The sequence below is a fragment of the Parasteatoda tepidariorum genome, chromosome 2, assembly GCF_982258835.1.
Source record: "Parasteatoda tepidariorum strain Cologne lab strain chromosome 2, Ptep-v5.0, whole genome shotgun sequence".
Taxonomy (NCBI): Eukaryota; Metazoa; Arthropoda; class Arachnida; order Araneae; family Theridiidae; genus Parasteatoda; species Parasteatoda tepidariorum.
Genome location: NC_141756.1, coordinates 39,545,041 through 39,560,798, shown reverse-complemented (window position 1 = coordinate 39,560,798; position 15,758 = coordinate 39,545,041). Strand labels below are relative to the sequence as shown.

The 15,758-nt window shown below is 28.0% G+C and overlaps 1 protein-coding gene and 1 long non-coding RNA gene across 6 annotated transcripts in view; one reads left to right on the top strand and one right to left on the bottom strand.

Moving 5' to 3' along the window:
• The window catches only part of LOC107443648 (uncharacterized), a 49,720-nt gene that overhangs the window by 28,725 nt on the left and 5,237 nt on the right, over positions 1-15,758 (top strand). The window contains exons 2-3 of the long non-coding RNA XR_001584012.5: positions 7,632-7,785; positions 11,384-11,513. This is a non-coding gene — a long non-coding RNA (uncharacterized LOC107443648). The remainder of the gene's footprint in view (positions 1-7,631; positions 7,786-11,383; positions 11,514-15,758) is intronic.
• Positions 1,187-15,758, bottom strand: part of LOC107443647 (plexin-B) — a 600,640-nt gene continuing 586,068 nt past the window's right edge. For all 5 annotated transcript variants that reach the window (XM_087157228.1, XM_087157229.1, XM_087157231.1 and 2 more), the window contains 18 exons: positions 15,613-15,709; positions 14,142-14,411; positions 13,164-13,340; positions 11,309-11,552; positions 9,726-9,868; positions 8,999-9,129; positions 8,779-8,838; positions 8,382-8,456; positions 8,195-8,261; positions 7,627-7,773; positions 6,400-6,553; positions 5,539-5,703; positions 5,222-5,403; positions 4,498-4,658; positions 4,039-4,186; positions 3,577-3,717; positions 2,781-2,855; positions 1,187-1,927 (listed from right to left, as the gene is read on the bottom strand). In XM_087157228.1, coding sequence (XP_087013354.1) covers positions 1,820-1,927; positions 2,781-2,855; positions 3,577-3,717; positions 4,039-4,186; positions 4,498-4,658; positions 5,222-5,403; positions 5,539-5,703; positions 6,400-6,553; positions 7,627-7,773; positions 8,195-8,261; positions 8,382-8,456; positions 8,779-8,838; positions 8,999-9,129; positions 9,726-9,868; positions 11,309-11,552; positions 13,164-13,340; positions 14,142-14,411; positions 15,613-15,709 — 2,545 coding nt within the window. In that variant the 3' untranslated portion in view covers positions 1,187-1,819. The remainder of the gene's footprint in view (positions 1,928-2,780; positions 2,856-3,576; positions 3,718-4,038; positions 4,187-4,497; positions 4,659-5,221; positions 5,404-5,538; positions 5,704-6,399; positions 6,554-7,626; positions 7,774-8,194; positions 8,262-8,381; positions 8,457-8,778; positions 8,839-8,998; positions 9,130-9,725; positions 9,869-11,308; positions 11,553-13,163; positions 13,341-14,141; positions 14,412-15,612; positions 15,710-15,758) is intronic.

The following is a 15,758-nucleotide window of genomic DNA, read 5'->3' as shown; positions in this document are numbered from 1 at the left end:
TTTTAAATAACTATTTGAAGCACCATTCTATTTCCAGTTTCAAATTTGGAACTAATTGAAAAGCTTAGGAACAAAAATTTCAATTTGTTACATCAACAAACTCAATCTTCTTAATGCCAATAAATAATTTCAATCATTTTTTTTATTTCTTCCTAGATTCATATACACACTTTTATAATTTATACATTTTCAGTTTATATACATAATTTACATTATATAAAAATTAAACTCATATTGAAGAAAGAAGCCTAAAATTTTTCAGCTCTCTGATTTTAGTTTTCCTGATGATTTGTTAGTTAATTTAAAACAAACATAACTTAAGTAAAAACTTTTTTATTCACACCAATTTTCCAAAGAAATAAAATATTTTTTCTTCTTATAATTATAGGAAAATAATAACTTAAATTTACACAAAAACGAAGCAAAAATTAATAATGGAGTATTTTGCAAAAAATCAAATTTATAGAGAATCGGTTAATTTAAAGTGAGTAAAATTTCGACACATAAAACTTTTTTTCCCTTTAAAATAAAAAGAGCCCCAAAATGAGTTATTTAAAATTAAATGTATATTAATAAAAAGAATAAGATTGAAAAAGCAAAAAAATAATGGCATCATCATATTAAAATCATATATAAAAAATACATTGACATAATTATTATACAAACATTAACTTTTTTGAAACAAATATCAGAAATAAATTTTTTTTATCAAACTTCAATTCAGTTTTAGTTTTCAAATTATGCTATGAGTCACAAAGATGTAGTTTCTTATCTCTGTTCAGAGAAAGATTTAATAGTTTAATCTTATAAGTTAATATATCATAGCCTTTAAAAAAAAATTAAAATGAGAAAAATCTCATCATCTTTATTGTTAAAACATGAATAATAAATCTATGTTGTTATAAAAAAACAAAAAAAAAACTTTCCTTAGCAATCTCCTTCCTACAAAGTGGTTTATTAAAAACTGCAAAGTGCTTTAAAAATTTTTTTAGGTCAAATTATAACAGATAACAAAGTCTGAAATATAAAATAGTACAGCACTTTCATATGTCAAGTATATTTTCCATGTTATCATTTACTGAAAAATTGAGGCCTTTCCATAAAGTTCTTAAGTACATACGTATTTTAAAGACTCTTCTTTTTAGAGAAGTCTTTTCATCGAAAGACTTGTATAGTTCTTTCTTCCTTTTTGACTAAAAGAATACTTGTCTCCGCATTCCATAATGAAGAGAAGGCATTCAAACATTTGTTTAAAGAAATAAATATAGTATCAAATAATTATTTATCTGTTTCGAAAGACTTCTTTTACACACAAAGATTTCTTTTTTAAAATGTGCACAGCATTGGCAGAGGAAAAAGTGGCACGGAGTAATAGAATTTTTCTTTCTTCGACCAACGAGTTCGTAGTCAGGGGGAGACCGGCTCAGGCGGTGACTAAGATACATACCATGCACAAAAAAGTGAATGCAATGGTTTTTACCAAACATGTTCACATATTTAAATAACAAAAGATGTTTTCAAATAACAAAATGCTGAGATGCTGTGTTTTTTTAGGAGCCAAAAAACTATAGATAATATTTGTATATATATAATATATACACTTCATCACATACGAGTTCAACAATAGTATACAAAATGGCTTGATCACAAGTACGAGACGGGGAGAGAGTTTGCTCGTTTTAATATTTTTTTATCCTTTTTCGAACTACAGCAGTTAATAAACATGATTGTAGTTGTCACATGCAGTGCACTTCATTTATGGAGGGGCAAAAGAGTTTGTAAACATTTGGCCATCCATAAAACGAAAACAAAAGGCTTTTTAACACAGTGAAGCTTCACCTCCAGATATTGTGTAGGCTACTGTTTCTAACTTTCCAGCCAGATGTTGTGACTGACATACTGGATCTGAGTCAAGAGTCTCTAAAATCTGCAATGAAACATACAACATTACATGATGCATTTTAAACAAAAAATAAAATAGTTGCTTAAAATTTTTTATACAGTTAAGCTATTTTGAATGCAAACTCAGAAAATTCAGAATATTTAATACAGTCGGACATCCATTTAACGAACTTCCATTTTGCGAATTTCTATATTTTGAGATTTTTTCCGAGGAATCAAGAACATTTCAGAAATTTCTACGTAAAATAACTTCCAAATAGCAAAGTTATTTTTCTATTTAACGAACAGTTCTTTGGGTATTTCCCAAAATATTTCAGAACATTTCAAACTTTAACACATTTTATGGGAGAAATGAACTTTAATTAATTTTCGCAGCCACTTAACTTTTAGAGAAAGAAGTAAAATCCTTATTCTTTTACATTTGTATTAAAAACGAAAAACTTAGACCAAACGGATTTTATTATTACCATTAAACTTAAGATCGCATGTTGTAATTTATGTTCAAATCAACTCCGTAGTCTTGCAATTTTGAATCTAATGCAGAAGACAAGGGATCTGCTGGATCAAGTATTGGGAGAAATTTGCCTTTGTGGAGGACTTTTTGATGGAACCAACCAGCATTTGTGTTACATGGAGAGGAGAACCTCCCATGGTTGATCTAAGGGAACTTTAAACCATCACCCGTCTACAACTGATGATATTTAACTTTAGCACAGAGGTCAAAGCGAGCCGGGTGTGGAATTTGTACCAACCAGTCGATGGGATTTGAATCCGGTTTGCCTCATTAGAAGGCGACTGCTCTATCCCCTGAGCCACCACGGCTCTAATAGAGATATAAACAATTTTGTTTACATTAATGGTAAATACTCAAAACTTACTTGATTTCCATATCTGGAGACATAAATATACAATTCTTTTAAGGCATTTACACTATCAACTTCTCCAGCATGAGCCTACAAAAAATAACATTTTAATATTAGAACATAGCTCAATTCATAACAATTCAAAAAAATTTTTAATTTAATATACTTGGATTCAGAAGAGGGACTAGCCATTTACACATTATTAATACACTTAATTTGTCTCAGCATAGAGTAATAAAAATTTGTTTGAAATTGTAAGTAAAAATAGCACAAGATTAGCAAAACTAAGCAGTCATAGATTCAGATATTAAAAATTGTTGGTATTAGAGGTATTTTTATTTTATTTTTTTCACAGTATAAATTGAAATTAATCCTTTATCAAATTTATGATTGTTTTCAGTAGACAACTAAAATTAAAATTCTGTGATCACTATGTTTAGTTTAACTCTGATTTCTTCTTCTACTAAAAATTCAAATTTTAAATCTAAGAGATCAAAAAATTATCATAGTTTTTGTATACAAAATACAAGTGGTAAGTAAAATGTAATGCTTAGTAAAATGACTAATTATTTTATATTGCTGATTTAGTTCAAATATTTCACTCGAACGAATTCTATCTGATCTATTATTGACTGCTCGTAAAATGTTAAGCTAATTATCTGTTAACCTTCCAAACACTAACAAACAAAAAATTTATAACACAATCATTAAACTGGATCACTTTCTGACTTTCTGTAACAGCATTATTAAAGAAAACAATGCAATATATTATTGTTTAAAAACAAAGTAATGGCTTCTGAAGGGAAATTACCATTGAAAGCATTTGTAAGGACACACACATCTCTTGCTCTGTGACAGGAGGAAGATTGGCAACGTCTTGGTAAAACCTGTTTACCATTTTCCTGTAGGTGGGGATGTCTCTAGCAAATAGGAGCTTATTGGATGGGGAATCCTGAAAAATTCAATAATGATTACCATTTCAATTAATACTATTTCAACATTTTATACCAAATAAACTATAAGTACTAAGCAAATAATTTATGAAAGAATTAAGACAATATAATGAAAACACTAGAGGAGCTTTTTAGAAGTAAAAAATCTTACTTCAATACTATAAGTGTCAATATCGATATTTAATACATAACAATTTTCACATAACAAAAAAAGCCTTGCACTTGGCTTTATAAAATTCACACCTCTCAATATTTTATCAACTCTTACTATTCTGTTCAAAAAATATGGTCTTAGCTATGTATGAATAAAATATATATACCTTTCCTAATCTGTGCTCAGATGTTGAACAAGAATCCATAAATGTTTGAGCAATAACAGACAAGCATGAATCCACAATCGGTGTTTTCTCTATGTCGAACACAAAATCTGGATTTTTGACCAAATTTACCCAAAACCTCAGAGGCAAACTAAAAATACAATTAAATAAAAGCATTTAAGTACAATAATTAATATAGACAGTTAAGATAAGTGTTGAAAATAAAAACATGAACTACTTTATCAAAAATAATATTTTATGTCTCTATCTTTATTTAATTTGAGAATAATAAATTGGTAGAAAAAAATATAATTTTTTAATGCCCATTTATTTAAACTGTAAGTATAAATATGTAAGTACATTTGTATATTTATTCTCGATAAAAAAAATTTAAAATGTTTAGAAGCATTAATTATATGTTAAGAATTTATACATTATAAAGTTATTGAGAAAAAAATTTACCTGTTACTTTTCCAAGCATGAACAACTTCAGGGTCTGATATACCATATCTTGCAGCTGCTTCATCAAACAGATCAAACAGCCATTTTACAGCAGGTGGCAGAGATTCTTTAGCAGACAAAATAGTGGTTAAAAAGTCATCAACAAATTTTTGGATAGTACCCTATAAAATGCAAGACAAATATAATAGATTGTTATATCTATAATTATAAATAATGAAATAAAAATACAACACTAAAAAATGACAATGCATTTATTTAAATATGTTGTTTGATATCACTAGTTTCAATACTTTTTCTTACTGTTACTACATAAAAATTTTTTGAAGCATTATAACAAAGTAAATTTAAGTATCTAGAATTAAAAGTATCGAGTTTTGATAGTTTTTTAATTATTTGCAACATAAATTACCTAAATGCTGACTTTTGAATTACATTTGTTGCATTAATGCAAGAAACAGAATTTAACCTTTTATTCAATAATAACAGATTTTAATGTTAGATAAAAATTGTTTTATAATTCTATATACATTTTTGACATCACTTAGATTTCAGTACAAGCTAGAACTTATAAGTATTTACAAAATAACCTAAGAAAAGAAAACAATCAAACTTGACAAATAGCGGTGTTAAATACAGAAAGTTGAAGGAAAAGCCTGATTAAATATTTAAGAAGGATTTTAAATAAATAGAATCATTAAATAATGAAAAAGAAAAGAAATCCTACTTTTGTAGATAGCAGCCTGGTTAGGAATATTTCTGGGATAGCTTTATGGCAGTGATCTTTGTGATAGTCATGGTGGTCATCCAAATTTCTGACTAGATGCCAGTATCGAACTCTAGGGCCATCTTCGATGCAATTCCCCATGTGAGGTGAACCAGATATCAAAGGACCGTTATACGCTGATCCTAAAGAAATATTTTAAAACATGTCTAAATACATCGGTATTTTCTACGGAAAATGAAAAGCATTTTTTGTCAAACTGCTTTGAAGAACTGAGTTTGTGTTTGTCAGAATTAGAAAAAGTGTGAACAATAACTTACGAAGACAGTTGAGCATATCTTTCCGTCTTGCAACCAAGCACATGACGGCCGATTCTCTTATTCCATAGTGTGCGAGAGTATTAATACGCTTCCAGCCATTGGCTGCTTTGGCTGTGAGATCTTCATCAGCAAGGATCAGGTGACCTCCCCTACCATGTCTCCATTCTGCAATGTTAAAAAGCCCCATTAAACATAAAACAAAAAAGCTCTCTATAAGTGACAATGAGTAAAAATAAACCTTTACAAATAATTACTTTTTTTAAAATTGACTCTAAATAAGATATTATGATTAACTGATTATGACTCTTATAATTGTTGTTCTTTAACCCTTATGACTCTGAAATGTTTTGTGAATTAAATAAGAAGGATTTATTTAAAAATTTAAGTATTAGTTTGTACTTAAATACGAATAAAGTTAGGTAGAAATAATAAAAACTCAAAAACTTTTTTAAGGAAAAAAAAACAAGCAATTATTTTTATAAATTATTCTTAGCATATTTTTACTCCATATAGTAAAAATTAATAAGAAAACAAAAATAAATTAAATACTTGCTCTGAGCTATGTATTCTAAGAAATATTTTAATTTAAGCCACTTTAATTGAATCTCCAAAGAAGTTCAAATACAAATTTTTTCATAATACCAAAATTGACTTCTACTTTTCATAAATAGTAATAAATATTCTTGATCTTTGCACTTACTGTAACCATTCTCAGTTGCAATTTACAGTTTATAGTAAGTTACAGCTGATAATGCAAATTTTTGCTGTGACATATATTTAGTGCAAATGCATCATTTCAGAAATAAAAAAAAAGTTTATTTCCGAAGCTATTGATTTATTTTAAATGCATTAATAACATACCTAAATCCACATCATATATTGAAGGTCTCTGGGAGAAAGGAGTATTTTTATAGAGAGAATCCAAAATCTTTGCCTTAACTTGACTAATCGTATCACAGTCATTTACTTTACATTGCATTTTCTCATCTTGATCTTCATGTATAACTTGTATTGTCTGAAAAGTTTTAAAGGTCATTAAGTTTGCAAGAACACAATGCTTTAAAATAGATGTGCAAATGATAATTAACCAATATGCAATCTTGGAAATTATTGAAATGAACCAACACTTGCTAAAAATATTTTTTAAAGGAATAAATTTTTTTTACATATTAGTTATTTTAAAGAAAATCAATATATATGTTCAGAAATCCAACCATGTTTAAATGATCACTAAAGATTACTTCTACATGTTTGATAAATTAATAATTATAATAAAAAAACTGAATTATAGTGACAATCATAATTTAGTAAATATAGATTAAATTGTATAATATGAAAAAAATTATTTAAGATTTTACAAAATAACTGATAACTACTATAGTCCTATAACTAATGAGTAATAAACTAAATATTTCAGACACAGGGAACTTTGGGAATTTTTTTAGTTTTAAAATCATCACGCTTTGCCAAAAATTTAATCTGGCTGCAATATTTTTCATTAATGATAGACATTAAACAAATTTAAGAACAAAATGTTTTTATGATGTTTATTATACTTTTGAAATTAGTAAGAGAAACAGACATTTAACTTAATGTAGACAGATATAGGATTTTAAAAATTAGGTTACGAATAAAAAACAGAAAATTAAAAAAAAAAATTAAAAATTATAACTATGAATTATAACTATAACACCCAGTAGCTGAGTGTTAGCACTTTGCTCTCATGTACCACAGATCCTGGGTTCAGTCTTTGGTCAGGGCAAGGTTAACTCATTCCTTTAGTGGGTCGATAAAATGAGTACCAAGTATACTCAGGGACTAAACATTAGGGGTTTTGTGCTTAGGTCACCACCCAACCACAGCATCTGCTCATGCGCCCTAGAGCCCAAAGTCTTTCACAAGTTTAAGAAATTTTTCTAAAATATACAATAGCTAGAAGAATTTTGAACTGAACCAGTATAAACTGGGAAAATCTAGAGAATTATCTTATTCTTAAAGAAACTTTTTTAAAATTATGACAATAAGTTTATGCAAATCACTTGAATCACAGAAATATTAATTATAATTGAAAAAAAATTCAATTCTTACCACAGGAGAGTACTCTGTTTGCTCGCGCAGTAATCTTTCTTCAGATAAAGAGTATCTAGCATCATGCGTAATAGCATCTACAGGACCTTTCTCAACCTGATGTTTGATTGCACTGAACAAAAGAAAAAGGGAACCACCAGCCTGATCCTGAAATTTAAGGTAAAAAATGTAATAAGTTTAGGAATTAATATAAATACAAAAATTTTATTTAATATGTTATTGTTATATAACTATTTATTTAATTAACAGGGAAATTTCATAGCAATATTTCATCAAAATGTTTTGTTCGCTGTAAGAACATTTTATAACATGTTTATCCCATTCATCTCTTATCATGATGAAAATCTAGAACAGTTTATTTAATTTAGTTTACAATTGTGCATTGAAAATGCAGAATTTTTACCATTAGCTACGTACAAAAACTATTTATGATAGTTTCAACTAAAATTTTAACGATTTCTATTAATTTTTAACTATTTTCTGTCTCCATTTATTTATTTATTAGAGATACCAAATCAAAATAGAAGTTAAATGAAACTAAACATTCAAAGATAGAACTATGTATTACCTTTATATAGTTATACATGCACAGAGCCATCCAATTAGTTAACATCTTTTCAACAACTGATTCAGTTCTAAAAGATTATGGAAATCATTAGGTGTTATTACAAAACACAATAAATACCTAGCAATATTATTAAATGAAATAAAATATTTAAGATAAGGTTTAAGAAAGTCACATAAAAACTAAATACCTTCGAAGCATGAGTTGAGGGTGCTTGGTGCCAACATACTTATCAATCAGACGCAGTAACAATTCTTTCAAAATGCTAAAAATGTAACAACACAATCAAATAAAATTCTATTTAAAAATAAAGCTATACTCTGAAACAAAAGATTTATATAAAAATTTATTTTCAACAACATATTCCTTAACAACTGAAACATAAGATTTTAAAGATATTTTATATCGAAAAAATTAAAACTTTCATGCTTAGCTTAACATTTATTTATAGAGAAGAATGAAAACATTTAAATTAAAATTTACATTGCCTAATTTACATGGAAAATGATGCTTTGATGTTGGGTATAAAATGTACACATTATACTTTCTTTAAAAAGTTGAAAGAAAATAATGATGATTATACGTACCTAGTAGCATATTCCATTTTTTCCAAGAAAATAATCATTAGTAATGAGGCAACATTCACCCTGCAACACAGATTTTGTATAATATTTCAACAAAAATACATGCAAATATAAAACAATAAAGTATATTTTAAATGAAAATTGCTGGAAGTTTTCAAAAGTGAAATAAGAACTAAGTCTGATCTTTTTAAAATTTTTAATAATGATAGTTAATTGTACTTACTTGTCTCTGATGCTGAAAGACTTCTGTTCTTCTAAAGTCTCGATAAATGCAAGCAAAAAGTTTCGATTGCACAGAAGTTGTTCAAATTGAGCCATAGCAATTTCATACATGTTCTGTGGACCATTCATTTGCTATAATAGTAAAGATAAAAAATTTTATTAAAAAATCAGATATTTGTAAACATAATTTTTATTAAAGCTAAACAATATTTTCAACTTCAAATTGTTTCCAAATTTTATAAAGTTCTTAATATAAACGTTTATAGAAAAACGTAACTAAAGTTTAAATAGCATATTTTTTCATAGATGTAAATATATTATTTAAATAAATTTAAAAATTTTTTTACATCAATTAAGTACCATAATTATATATGTAATAACACACTTTATTTTTGATTCATCCTACATTGTTGTTCATGAAATGCCAACACTTATAAGGTGTATGATATCTTTACAGTTAGAAATTTATGTAGTTAAAAAAAAAAAAAAAGTTACAGTAAGATTGAAAACTAAATAATAAAAAAATAGAAATTAAAAATACATCAAAACTAATTTAAAAAAGTAAGAAAATAAATAAAGCAAATAAAATTAAGAAAATTCTTTCTGATTAGTGTATTTACTGATGACATACATCCTTATCATTGTCTAATCCTCTCAAAAATAATCTTAATGAGTAACAAAGCAATTATTAAACAATAATACAAATGAATATTTTTCATCATAATTACTTTGCATTCTTCGATGACAGGATTATCAGCTACACCAGGGAAAAATACTTTCATTACAAATGTTCTGTGATCTAAAGTTGGAACACCAGTTGCCTGTATATCATTGTTTAAGTCCGACATATCAGTTTGAAGTTCGGCAAAAGCTGCAATGAGAAAAATTCATTAAATAACAAATACTTTGTATTATGCAACTCTGTGACTTTTCAAGAATCATTATTAAAACAGCTGCAGTGTGTTCTGTTATCTGCCTTTTTAGTACATATATTTATTTATTTCTATTACTAAATAATGATTGCGTACATAATAATATTTAACTATTAAAAGACAAGCAAATTACAGCAACAAGACGAGCAAGCAGCTATGGCCTGTTCTGTACTCGTTATCTTTAGTGTATATATTTCTGTTATTAAATAATGGTTGAATAATAATATTTAACCATCAAAGAAAAGATGAAAACATCAAAATTTTACAAACCATAATTAAGAATGACAAGAAAAAATAACATCAAAGAAAAGACAAGCAAATTACAATGATAAACAGCTACAGTGTGTTCTGTACTTGCTGCCGTTAGTATAAATATTTCTAAATAATTGTTGCATGATAATGTTTTACCATCAAAGAAAAGATAATAAAAAAATTAGAGCATAATTGCTATATGAGTTTTGAAAGTAATTAAATATTCAATCAAATGGGATTAGATGATTTTAATCTTCCTTTTCTTGTTAATGATTCAATAGTCTTTTCAAAAAAAAATTGTCATTGCTTAAATATTACATTCTGACCCCTACTATGTATATCTTATTTCATTTTCAAATACATTCTAAAATTACATATTCTAAAAATTACGAATTCTAAAAATACGACTATAAAACATTCACCATCAATTAATAACATATTCTTAAAAAATAATAAACCAAAGGAGGTAAACAATCTTACATATCTTGGAAGTATTAATTAACCATAAAGGTGGAACTGATGAAGATATAATAAATAGATTATATATAGCCGGAAGCAGTTACGCTATTCTCAACAAATTCTGGAAAAACAGCAAATTCTACTAAAATAAGAGTTTTCAATAGTAATGTTAAATCTGTCCTAATCTAAGGATCTGAGACATGGCACTGCAATAAAAATAACATGAAAAAACCTCAAATATTTAGTAACAACAGTTTAAGAAGAATCAAGTGGTTTCATAAAAATTTTAATGCCGACATCCTTAGAAAAGCAAAACAGAAACTGATTGAACTGGATTAAAAAATTTAAATGGATTGGTCATGTTCTACGTAAATCTGAAAGATTTTAAGTAAAACAAGTTTTTGATTGGAACCCTAAGGGTAATCAAAAAACAGGAAGATTTAAAAATACTTAGTGAAGAATAACTGTAGGCGAATTGAAAACAGTAGAAAAGACATTGAGAAAGGCAAAACATATGGCCACAACTAAGATGATTTATAAGTTTATTTAAATTGCAATAGATGTTTATGATAAACTAATGAAGCTAGGAATAACTAAAATTCACCAACAAAAAAAAATTGCTAATGATTTATAGAATTGTGATAAATTTCATTATTTTAATTCCTTACCTTGTTTACATTCTGAACGGACGCTATTTTCCAAAGTATCCATCTGCAACTGAATACGCTTATACTCTCTTTCAGCTTGTGAGCTTTTATGCCTCAGAGCAGCAAGTATACCAAGAATAAGAAGCATAAGTATGGCACCCCCAGCTGCGATCCCTCCTATAGCTTCTGGTGGGAACTCTGACGTTTTAGCAACTTCGTATCGCAGGTAACCAATTTGGTATCTTAGATTTGTTCCAGCTCTTACCTAAAAGTTAAAAGTCATTAAAATTACTAAATAATAATTTCATATAAATAGCTTTAATTAGATTCATGCGCAAACAATGATAAGTCAAAGCAGTAGTAAGATTATTTCAAAGAGCAAGGGCAAAAACTGCAAACTTTAGTTTTTATATTAAAAAATTTTTAAACTTTTACATGAAGCTTTTTTAACAGAAATATACAGTTATCACGAAATTTCTCTTATCACCACTATTGTCAAGGTCTGGTTTCTTAGGACAAGCGCCTTATCTGAGCGTCAGCGGGACGTCAACGTCACGCTGACGCCAACAAAATACTGGTTTGTTAGCTCAAGGCCTGGTTTCTTAGAACTAGCGCCTTATCTGGGCGTCAGCCGAAAGTTGACGTAGAGCTGACGCCAAAAAAATACTTTTTTGTTAGCTCAGCGTAAGCAGTCGGTCCATCGCAGACATTATCTCTCATTGCGCATGCGTTAATAACGCAAACAAATATTTATTTTGAATTTGTATTGATTTTGTTATTGTCGACCAGTGTTTTAGAGAACAAATAATGACTTTGTCCAAGAAAAAACACATTATAGCTGAGTTAAATGAAGAGTGCTATGTTTAATGAAGAAGCTATGTTTAATGTCAAAATCAAAATCTTGGCTGATTTCAATGTGTTGTTAGATGCTGTCCGCCATTGCTTCTGTCGTTAACGTCACGCTGTAATCCAACTGCAGTTGAGTTGGACGGCAATTGTAGTTCAAGATGAGCGTTCGATGACGTAAACTATCAAGCTCACAAATGGACCAATCAGAGGTTAGCGCTGATTTCCAGCTGACGGCGTCCTGTCCTAAGAAACCAGGCCTTCAGGGAACAAGAAAATGTGATAGATCCAGTTTACATTTAATGAAGGCCTTTGTAAAACAAAAAAGACAAAGTGAAGCAGGGATGGAAATGAGCCCTGTTCCATTGGTCAGGGGTTACTAAAATCAAATTCAGACTACCATAAAATAATTAGCGGGGGTTGTTCTGAACCAGCAGCCGATGTTAAGGGATGGCGTGCTGTTTTAGTCTGTGTTTCTGTCTAAAAAAAAACCATACTTAATGCAAATTCTCCACAATGTTATTTTTTAATTTAAATTCAATTGATTAAATTTTTTTAACAAATATATATGTATAATAGAGACATTGGAGCTTTGGAATGTAGTACTGAAAATGTGTACAGATCTTTTGGTTGCTGGTCCAATTTCTACTCTTATACAATATATTAGGGCAATTAAGTTAATAAAAAAAGTTACACTTTAATTGTTATACACAAAAACTGGCATTATTGTTCAGTAATCAAGACACAATTAAATTCACATTTTTACATCTAAAAAATGTTAATAAATAGGTGTAAAGGCTTAGAGGGAATTTTCCTTATTTACTATTTCCACATTTAAACACGTGTCTTGCTAGGAAAAAAGGTTAAAATACATTTCTAAAGTCAATAGAAAATGTGTGGATTTTCATTGCTAGAAATGTTCTTTATTTATAGATTTAAAAAAACAATAATTCATTATAATAAACGCTTAAAGCTCACCGAACTTCAATAAGAAAGTGATTGTTAGATAAAAAGTTAAAATTTAACTTACAACAACCAAGGGCAGACTATTTTCAGTTCTTCTTCCCATTTCATCTGTACCAGGAGGTTGAACTTCAGGTGGCAAGCACACAAGTTGTGTCATACTTAATGAAGTGAGATTACAGGAACGGGTACCAATAGTAACATTGATTTCACCTTCAGTACTAGCGAGCCTCATGTTTTCTCCCTGAAAAAACATTGCCGTTAAACTTTCACAATTTGGTGGTATGGCGTGGTTGGTTGTCAATAGAAATAGTGTGTTTTCAGTGAACTTGATTTATATACAAGATATTTTATCAATTAATAATTGCAAACTAAACACATGACATATTAAAAGAGTTTCTGAAAAATAGTTAGTATATCATTAATATTATTATTAATATATCATTAATATTTGTAATAGTTTCTTTTTATCTTTATGTGAAATTCATGGTTAAAAATACTCCTTCGAAATAAAAAGAAATTTTTAAAAATGGAATCGTTATTACATAATAGCGTGACAAAAATAATATACTTTATTCATGTCATTTTTATTGCTATTTATAACTTTCATACTATTTTATTTGATCATGTTATTGATTATATCCGAATAAAAAAATCAAACACTGAAATGATATTTTTTGCGCATAGTTCGTATAAAAGTAAAAACATTAATTGAGTAATAAATTTCAAAACTTTACTTTTTCACAAAATTTCATTATTAAATTTAAAACACTAAACATATTTCTTATATGCGATAAAATTATTCAATTTGTTTTCATTGAACAAACACATTTGTGAAGTTTACAAAATTTAAATTATAGTTAACACATTTCATTGTATTTTGCTATAAAAAAATAATTATAAGTAAGTCTATAAGGGAATAGTCTACATCATAAAAAAAAATTATTCTGACTTGCCAACAATCATGATTACCCTAGCAAATTAGAGAATATTTTCACAACACAATGTCGATGCATTTTTTAAATATAGATTTCAGCAAACTTACCTCAATGACTAAAGATTCTCCTTTGTACAGTTTAACTCCATCTTTGCTGAGGACATAAAATTTAGGATCAGGAACATAGATTATTTCATTGGGAAGGGTGGGGAAATAATTCTGCATTTCCCGCACTGGCTGTACATCATCCATGACAAAACCTATCTTCAAACGCATCTCGTCATAGCTGCGCCAGTGCTGACTACGCAATTTCAGTGAATCAGGGCGTACAGCTGGTGAAGGGCACAACATGGTTGATGCATTAGTAACTTGGCATACCTATATAGAGATGAAGTATTTACTATTAAAATCAAAAGCATATAAGCAGATATGTACAGTACACAAAATAAAAAATGGCAAAATAGAAACTTTGAATGAAATTGTTCAAATAGCTCTCAAGGAATCAAATTAACTCATTTAAAATTTGATAACTCAAAAACCATTCAACCAATTGCGCTCAAATTTTGTCTTTTAAAATCAATTTCTCTAAAATGACATAAAAATTTTCAATTGAAATTGTTTCCACTATTATTAAATAAAAAAATTATTAAAAAATATTTCATGTATGGGATTGACATTGGATTATTGAATTACATAATTGTGTGCAAAAACGCTTTTAGTTCACTTAAAGAGTTCTCAATAAATGGGGAAATACACAAAAACTAAAATTAACATTAAGGAGTCTCCCTAAGTTTTGACTACTCCCCATACCAAACAATTGGGACCATATTTTCCATATTGTGGCTAAAGTAACCCTTCTGTGTCTGATTTTGTAAATTAAATTATTCTGCTCCATTTAATTTACATATTTAAGGTTAAAACCTCCAACAAATAAGATTGAGTTATAGTAGGTAAAAATACAATCACTAGATCCGAAGTTATTCAGGGTATTAACTCTTTTCGCGCACACTGTATAACATTTAGTTATACCGTGTGCGCAAAAAGATTAATAACATTTAGTAATAAGTTCAATTTCCTTCAAAAAAAAACCAATAAGACATTGTGTAAAAAATTATTTTAAATAAGAACATAATTTCAATTTTTATTATCTACGTAAAAGAAGCACTACAAGATTGATATTTTTTTAAGTAAAAATACGTAAAAAGTAAAATTATTTAAATTAAAACTATTTCTCCTTAATTTTATGTCAGTTAATTTGAATTGCATAGTAAATCATTGCCAACTAAAATTGATTTTGAGAGATAAAAAAAATTATACATTAGATTGAGTTATTATGGAATTAAGAGTGTGTGTCATAATTGTATCAAGTTGGGTTGAAAGCCTTCACCTTTTTCTAAAATTAATAATTAAATAATGTATGAATAAATTAAACAACTATCCGAAAAAACTTAGAGCAGTAAGATTTCGCAAATTGAGTAAAAATCCTTACTCCTTTAACGTTAGGTAATTAAAAATGCTTTGTACAATAAAAACTAAAAAACTTTTGTCAACTCCAAACTGTTTAACTAATAATGCATACCGTTTCATTAACCACGTTATGTTCATTAAAAACCATCATTCTTGGCTGCTGAACAGATGTGAGGTTTGTGCCCATCACTTTGACATAACGTCCTCCACTGAAAGTACAAAAAAATACATCAATTTTCACACAATTTAGTGTTGGTT